The sequence below is a fragment of the Fundulus heteroclitus genome, chromosome 6 (assembly GCF_011125445.2).
Source record: "Fundulus heteroclitus isolate FHET01 chromosome 6, MU-UCD_Fhet_4.1, whole genome shotgun sequence".
NCBI lineage: Eukaryota > Metazoa > Chordata > Actinopteri > Cyprinodontiformes > Fundulidae > Fundulus > Fundulus heteroclitus.
This window is the reverse complement of record NC_046366.1, coordinates 25,364,099-25,373,066: the sequence shown is the minus strand read 5'-3', so window position 1 is coordinate 25,373,066 and position 8,968 is coordinate 25,364,099. Positions and strand designations below refer to the sequence as shown.

Here is an 8,968-nt window from a genome sequence, read left to right as displayed (position 1 = left end):
ACGTGCACAGACTGGTACAAAAGCTTTCAGCCACACAAGCCTCCAAACTCGACAAAGATGACAAGTTCTTTGTGGAACAATACCTTTTCGATTATGAAGGTAAGAGCTTTGTCTTCTTAGCTCTGTTGTTAGCATAGATGCTAGGATAATGGTAGCTATGCTACCAACAGGACTTTTGTCATTTATTAGTTTTCTATTTCTCCATTATATTGCTACGCTAGCTTTATTGCTATATCAGCTTATCTGTTTCACAGCTTTTAGTCAATGAGTCACACCAGGGATATAGTTGATGTATAATGTTGAGCCTTTTCATACTTTGTTTTGGAACAGTGTCAATGCTGTTGGCCACTTGGTCACAGCTATATGAATAAAAATGAGGAGCCTCATTCCCTCCCGTTTTTTTTTTTTTTTTGTGTAGTATTTTACTGAGGTTGCAGACTTTGCAGTATCCCTCATAATTCCTCTGTGGGTTCAGTGTGTTTCTCAGTCTCGTCAGTAGATCTGGAGCCTCAATTAATAAAATAATTCTGCCCATTCCTGTTAAAACTGATAGTTTAGGACATCAAAGACTGAGAAAGACGCTGTCAATAATGTTGAATGCACACTGCATGCACACTAATAATCAGTTCACTATAGTATTTATGGATTATGCTGCTGTCGGGGCAAACCCCTTGTGTCCTATACTGTTATTTTTCAGGAACTGACCAAAAAAACATGGATTTAAAAAAACTTCAGACATCACACTTCATATATTTTAGTTATTTATTACATAGATACTTCATAGCAGCTCCCTCCATTTTACCTTTTACCTGTCCTGTTTATCCTGCTGCCTTGCTCCAGTTCCCCTCTGCCTTACAGAAGAGCCTGCTGCCGAGCTCTGGTGGGTTCTCCCCTGAACTGTCAATTCTCTGCCGAGGTGTGGACCCTGCTGCCTGTTCCTGGTTCCAAGAAGTCTCTCTCTGGGCCGTCAGCTCCTGCCAACACCATCACCCTGTTCCCGTGCAGTTCTACCTCGCTGGTTACATCACCCTCCATCCCATCAAACCTTCAATAAAGACTTTCATTTTAAGTCCCGTGTGTGGTTCTGGGTTCATCCATAGACAAATTAGACATAGACAACTTTATTTGTCATTATGTATGCACAGAGTGCGTACAGAACGAAATTCCGTTTGCATACAGCTTGAGAATTACAGTAAATTACAGCAGTTATTTAACAGTAAACAATTGAAATGTAAACAATGCAGGAGAAAGAGACAGTGTGCGATCACAGTGTACAGGTGAGTATTTTTAAAAACCATTTGTATGTGCAGAAATTAATTTTTTCAGAATAATTTCCTTTCATTAACAAATTGTTTTTGACAGCTCTAATAAAAATTTACGTGGTGAGCCACTGAAATTATCTTGGGAATAGCTAAATAAACTTATTACTCAATTATCTTTAAGAAAGAAAGATGGAGTTTAATTTGTTAAAGACCACTTGCAGAAACATAGGTCTCCTCGGAAGGGAAGTGCTGACTGCAGGCGTAAGTGCTGCCACGAAGGATTTTAAAATTTGGCCCCTCGTCTCTTCTTATTGCCGTCACCCAACGGGCTCGAATCTCAGCATCAGCCGGGAAGTTGTGAAAACTGAGATATGGAAAGTTTTTTTTTTGTTGTTGGAACACTGTGGGACACTGCAGTAGCGGTTTCTCTGTGATTGAGCCATGCTTGGTGGATATGATGCTGCTGAGAGATGGACACAAGGGGAGAAAAAAATAGATTAATTATAATACTTTTTAAAACCTTTATCTAACAAGATAAACTCCCATTGAGATTAAGATCTCTTTTTTTAAAGGTTGATCTGACTAAGAGGTCAGCAGCACATGTCATTACTAATACAGTATAATAAAACAATTTCAGGCTTCTAATTAAAATATACAGTATTTTGCACAAAAACTAAAAAAAAAAGTGCATTAATATAAGTGCTAATAATATTATGAAGAAAATTCATTATAATACACAAACACAAGTACTGTCCAATAGACCCACGGTAATTTTTTTTGGGAATGAACAAAAAGATTCAAATGGAATAAGATCTTTTTAATTCAGTGACTGCAAATATATATAACACGTCACCATAATCAAGTAAGGGAAACAATGTAGCAGATAAATGTCTCTTTTTTTCACTCAGTGAACAAGATTTATTTCTATAATAGCAAAGCTACAGTAATAATTTTATAACATCTACATCAGATTAATGACAGGTAAAGTGAGCTAACAAGCTGCTCCATGTTAGCTTTGATCTTCATGTTACTGTCCCGATCAAAGCATCTTTATAACAGCAATGATCGCTACAAATACTAAGGAAAATAAAGATAGTCAATAAGACGTTTAATATTGTGCTCTCAGTCTTACCTAATGAAATCACGCTGATTACTGATAGCTTACCTTACCAGACTTTTACCTAACAAGCTGCTGCATGTTAGCTTTGATCTTCATGTTACTGTCCCGATCAAAGCATCTATATAACAGCAATGATTGCTACCAATACTAAGGAAAATAAAGATAGTCAATGCGACACATTGTGGTCTCAGTCTTACCTTATGAAATCGCGCTGATTATCAGTGAAACACCTCTTCACCTCCCGAATTTTCTATGTAAAAGCATGTAGCCGGAAGTAAAGATACCCTGCTCCGCTTCAAAACGGAAGTTGAGTGACGTCATGTGAAAAGGGTCTATTGTGCGCATAGAGAATGTCACTGCCATCAGGAATATCACCATATAACCACAAGCCATGGAAAGCCCAAAAAGTTGCATTTAAATCTGGAGGTTAACTCTGAAAACAGCTGAAGCCAACCGGAAATTGCAACAAGCAAAGCAAAGTGTGAATATAGACGTAAAACACGGAGGATGTGGTAGGAGCATCAAGGTCATAACAAATCACAAGACCCCACAGATGTCCTGTAAATATGACATGGCCTTCCATGATGAACCCAAAAAGCACGCTGGCGGTGATTTGTTGCACTAACTTTAAATTCACAAAAGAAATCTAAAAAAAAAACTAACACATGTTGTCTTTTTTGCAGACCTGGTCAGATCCAGGCAAGGCTCGGCGTTCTGCACAACCTCCTTTCAGCCAGCAGAGGACTCTGAGGCATGCCTGGATGATTTCTTTGTCTGGATTAGAACAGCAAGTGAAACGCCAGTGAAGGCTGCCATTAAAGTGGTGATGAAATAACAGATGAAAGCCCCATTTTCCCCAAAGCCACCCTTGTCAACATTTAACATGTCTGAAATTGAAAGAAGAAATAAATTTGAACCGTTTGTTACTGTTTTTATTAAACTTATATCACCCTCAACGCAAAACAAAGTAAGCTACCTTAGTAAGTATAAAAAAAATTAGTTAGATCATATTCTTCTGAGCAGATCTTTAGCATTGTTTTTCAGGATGTTTGAGGGCTACTGATGAGAGGTTTAACACACAGACTCATGACTGGCAGGAATACCATCTTAATTCTGAAGGGAAAAAGTTATACAGCACAAACGCCATCATTTTCAAAAAGTAGAAACTGGTTAAAAAGTTGTAATTTAATGTTATTTTTCTTACAGAGTCAAAATAATACATACAGTCTCAAATATACATATAACACCACTAAGATTTGGGCAAGTATCTTCAACAAGGTCCTATAATTGTGACAGCATATTTGACCACTCTTCTAGTTAACATTGGTAGAGGATTTCTTATTTATTTATAGGCCCAAACTTCTCTTTTAAGCCTCATGGTTTGTTTCCCTGCCCTGTTTCTCATGCCTGTTGTAAATAGTTTTTTTTTGTCTTCATTATTAAAATCCTGTACCTTCCAGTTTATCTGCATTTGAGTCCAGCCTGACAAAGCCAGGCTTCTGTGGACTAGAAGTTGCTTGAGCACCGTTGAAGGCAGTTTTAACAGCAATGTACTCTGAGTCCTGACCAAAAGAGAAGCCTTTTCTTGAAGATGTACACCTCAGAGTTTAACCAATATTTGGAGCTGCTCAAATGGAGGTTTTAGGGTCAGTGGGGACAACAAAAACATTAGCAGTTTGCCCACAACGACAGGAATGTTTGGAAGTTCAAAGCTCACGTGCATCAGAGAGGTTGTAACAGACTTTAAGCTAGCGCTAGCTGCTATTAGCTTCACAGACAGCCCAGTAACAGGGTTCTGTGGCGCTCTGTTTCCTTGGAGCTGCACCACACAACACTCTGCTGCGTGAATGCAGACTGAAACAGGAAAACAACAGACATGTGTTCAGTCTTTGTTGTTTATAAGTTAATGTTTCAATAAAGGTTTAAGTGTCACAGGAGCAGGATAGTTTTCACACGCCTAGACCACCCTCTTGTTGCTATAGACGGTAATTCCAAGAAAAGTAAAAATCAAAGCAACTGGACTTGGTTACCGTATGGAAAACAAGTCCAGTTGCTTTGATTTCTACTCTTTTTGGAATGACCATTACCTGGATGACTGAGAATCTTCACCAGCATGTAGACGGTAATGTTTACTCCCTGGTTTGTGTTTGTCGGAATGAAATGACCATTTAATTTTGATATACAAGTCTCATGATCGGCCATACTATGAAGAAAAGATGGACTTATAGTCCACAAACTGTTAGTTGGGATCATGTAGTCGAGAGTTTTGACTTACTGTCTTTTTAATTCCAAATGCAAAATTAAAAGCTCCAAAAACTGCTCTGCAAAACAAGTTCAGAAGGTCCTGGTTAGTTCTTTTTAGAAGTGGTACAGTAACAGGATAGTTTTCACACGCCTAGAACCAAGTTCTGGTTCTGATGGAGGATTTAATCCAGAAGGAGAACGAGGCCTCGTCTTTCTAAATAACTCCATGACTTCTCAACCTGCTGCTCCATAGACTTTATATTATGCCTATGTGCTGCTCTGCAGTTCTGCCAGCGGCCTTCAGGGGCGCTAGACCAGCAAGTTGCAGGTCCAGCGCCCCCTGGTGGCTAAAAGTTACACAGCGCTGCTGCTTCAAAGGAGACTTTCAGTTGGACAAACTTCAACAAAGACCGACAAAGGAGACTTAATTTTTTTTTTTTTGCTTTTATTCCATAGGACTTTGAGGACAGATTAACATGAAATAGATTTCTACAGTACTGTTGCTGCTGCCTTGTTCAAGAGCCACAGGGAGAATTTAGAGGTAAAATCCAGAACTTTTTTTGCCTTAAAAGTATTTAAAATGTAAATAAAACTTATTCTTAAAACACGTCTGAGCAGATGAAGCTCAGAGGAAGAGAATTTAGAGGTAAATTCCAGAACTTTTATGCCTTAAAACTATTTAAAACGTTAATAAAGCTAATTCTTAAAACACATCTGAGCAGATGAAGCTCAGAGGAAGATAAAGAAAGAGGTAAAATCCAGAACTTTTTTGCCTTAAAACAATTTAAAAGGTAAACAAAACTTTTTCTTAAAACACATCTGAGCAGATGAAGCTCAGAAGAAGATAAATAGGTAAAATCCAGAACTTTTTTGCCTTAAAACTATTTAAAATGTTAAAACGTTTTCTTAAAACACGTCTGAGCAGATGAAGCTCAGAGGAAGAACAAGAAAGAGGTAAAATCCAGAACTTTTTTGCCTTAAAACAATTTAAAAGGTAAATAAAACTTTTTCTTAAAACACATCTAAGCAGATGAAGCTCAGAAGAAGATAAATAGGTAAAATCCAGAACTTTTTTTGCCTTAAAACTATTTAAAACGTTAATAAAAGTAATTCTTAAAACACATCTAAGCAGATGAAGCTCAGAGGAAGATAAATAGGTAAAATCCAGAACTTTTTTTGCCTTAAAACTATTTAAAACGTTAATAAAACTAATTCTTAAAACACGTCTGAGCAGATGAAGCTCAGAGGAAGAGAAAGAAAGACTTTGGTGACTTTTGCTTCAACTTAAATGAAAACATGGAGGCTTTGGAGCGGCCGGCCCGTCTAGTACTCCTCCCCCTCCTCATCTTCTCCCTCGATGGAGTCGACTCCCACCTCCTCGTAGTCCTTCTCCAGGGCGGCCATGTCTTCGCGGGCCTCGGAGAACTCCCCCTCCTCCATGCCCTCGCCCACGTACCAGTGGACGAAGGCCCTCTTGGCGTACATGAGGTCAAACTTGTGGTCGAGCCGGGCCCAGGCCTCGGCGATGGCCGTGGTGTTGCTGAGCATGCACACGGCCCTCTGCACCTTGGCCAGGTCTCCTCCAGGAACCACGGTGGGAGGCTGGTAGTTGATGCCCACCTTGAAGCCGGTGGGACACCAGTCCACGAACTGGATGCTGCGCTTGGTCTTGATGGCGGCGATGGCGGCGTTGACGTCTTTGGGCACCACGTCGCCGCGGTACAGCAGGCAGCACGCCATGTACTTGCCGTGGCGAGGGTCGCACTTCACCATCTGGTTGGCCGAATCGAAGCAGGCGCTGGTGATCTCGGCCACGGTCAGCTGCTCGTGGTACGCCTTCTCGGCGGAGATGACCGGGGCGTAGGTGGCCAGGGGGAAGTGGATGCGGGGGTACGGCACCAGGTTGGTCTGGAACTCCGTCAGGTCCACGTTCAGAGCGCCGTCGAAGCGCAGAGACGCGGTGATGGAGGACACGATCTGGCTGATCAGCCTGTTCAGGTTGGTGTAGGTGGGACGGCCGATGTCCAGGTTCCTGCGGCAGATGTCGTAGATGGCCTCGTTGTCCACCATGAAGGCGCAGTCCGAGTGCTCCAGGGTGGTGTGGGTGGTGAGGATGGCGTTGTAGGGCTCCACCACGGCCGTAGACACCTGAGGCGCCGGGTAGACGGCGAACTCCAGCTTGGACTTCTTGCCGTAGTCCACGGACAGGCGCTCCATCAGCAGGGAGGTGAAACCGGAGCCGGTTCCTCCACCGAAGCTGTGGAAGACCAGGAAGCCCTGAAGCCCGGTGCACTGGTCCGCCTGAGGACGGAACCAAGATGGAGGCTTCACAACGTTTCTCAGCCCACTTCAGAGGCAGCTGCATTATTCAGCTCACGCTCACCACAACCAGTTAACATGGTCCTCAGACACGCGTCTACCCACCAGTTTGCGGATCCTGTCCAGAACCGGGTCGATGATCTCCTTCCCGATGGTGTAGTGTCCCCGGGCGTAGTTGTTAGCGGCGTCCTCCTTCCCGGTGATCAGCTGCTCGGGGTGGAACAGCTGCCTGTAGGTGCCGGTGCGCACTTCATCTGAGGAGAGACGCTCGTTTTAATCAACAATTTAGTGGCTTCGGTTACGACTGAGGCCTAAAAAAGATGCTATACTCACCGATGACGGTGGGCTCCAGGTCCACAAAGACGGCTCTGGGGACGTGCTTCCCCGCCCCGGTCTCACTGAAGAAGGTGTTGAACGAGTCGTCTCCTCCTCCGATGGTCGCGTCGCTCGGCATCTGGCCGTCCGGCTGGATCCCGTGTTCAAGGCAGTAGAGTTCCCAGCAGGCGTTCCCGATCTGGACGCCGGCCTGGCCCACGTGGACGGAGATGCACTCACGCTGGAGGAGGAAGGAGGGAAAGTTAAAAGATGGAGATAAAAAGAAGCTAAATAAAATCACCACCTACAAGCCCGGTGGAACAAAACGGCTTTCAGCTGGTTTTTAACGATGATCGCAAAATAACTAAAAATGCTGCAAAATACTTCAATTAGCTAATGTGTGCTAATGATGTGGTTTCCATGGCAACAAAGGTTGAGCTGCTCATCTTTACTAGAACAGGGACAGAAATAAACCATCTTTTTCTTTCATTTGCAGCAGAATTTCTATTTTTCATCAGATTTTCTGAAGATGACGGGGATTTCTTAAGCTGGTGGCATAGAAAACGCAACAAAACAAATGACTTCTTAGCAAAGATGGCCTTAAATGTGCTTTCCATGCCAGCTAACTTTGGGACATTTCAGCCTGAAATGACCTGGAGCCACACATGACCCTGATTGGCTCCTGGCTGCATTTCCTCTTTCTCTAGAATAAAATCATGATTTATTGTTCTTCAGTGGGGAAATTGAAATGATAAAATAACATAAAAACCATGATCATTTTTATTAGGGCGGGTCCCGAGTCCGACTAAGCTTTCCTTTACCTCCTCCACTTGCGCGACAATCAATCGATCATGGCGCTCAACACATTCTGATTGGTCAACGGTCTCCATAAACCCGCCCCCAGCTCAGTCAGCCGGTTCTGTCCGCTGGTCCAAAGTTGTTGCTTAGGCAGAACATGGATACCGGTGGAGACAGAACCGGTGGTAATCAAGCAGCAGCAGAACTTTAAAGGGAAATCCATTTGGGTTCTCCGAGTTCCGCGTTTTTCAAAGGGGTTCTCTGATCACGTGACTGACATCGCGACCGTTTGGATCAACGGCGGGAACTAAAACCGTTAGAGACGTTGGATCAGTTTTAAAAACGCACAAAGACTGACTAACGGCAAAAACGGTGAATATTAAAGCAGTTTTCAGAAAAAAAAGCCCAAATAAACCTAAAAATGACGAAATTTTCTCCTTATTATATGTTATACTTTCAATTATTTTATACCGTATTGATATTTATGGTTCTCTTTCTACTCGGGAGCAGTGCAACGTAATTTAGCTCAAATTTTCACCGTTAATGTGCAGCTGAACGAAAATAATTTATTGAATAAAGTCTGACTAAGTATTTTTGTGCCTAAAGACGTCAGGAAAAATCAGTAAGTGAACTAAAATCTTCTTCGCAATGCTTCTGCGGAGTTAAAACTGTCGTTTTTGACACAATGAACAACCGGTTCATCTTCCCTGAAATAACTCTACAAGCTTACATTCCAATAAAACTCTCCGTAAACCTTTAAAACTACTCTTACCATGTTTTCGTCGTGGTATAGACTTCAACGGAAGTGTAGAAACCTGGAAAAGTATCTCGGCTTGTTTGTAGCTTCGATGGAAGACAAAATGAGAAAAGTTCGGAAGGTTCGCTCCAAGACTTAAAGTGGACTGTTCCA

At 42.3% G+C, this 8,968-nt stretch overlaps 1 protein-coding gene across 1 annotated transcript; it reads right to left on the bottom strand.

Moving 5' to 3' along the window:
- Positions 1–5,771: 5,771 nt before the first annotated feature.
- LOC118563463 (tubulin alpha-1B chain-like) lies at positions 5,772–8,968 on the bottom strand. The gene is made up of 4 exons (XM_036138405.1): positions 8,831–8,968; positions 7,279–7,501; positions 7,051–7,199; positions 5,772–6,927 (listed from the first exon to the last, which is right to left on the bottom strand). Exons 1-4 carry the CDS (start codon positions 8,831–8,833, stop codon positions 5,950–5,952), a joined length of 1,353 nt encoding a protein of 450 aa, XP_035994298.1. The 5' UTR covers positions 8,834–8,968; the 3' UTR covers positions 5,772–5,949.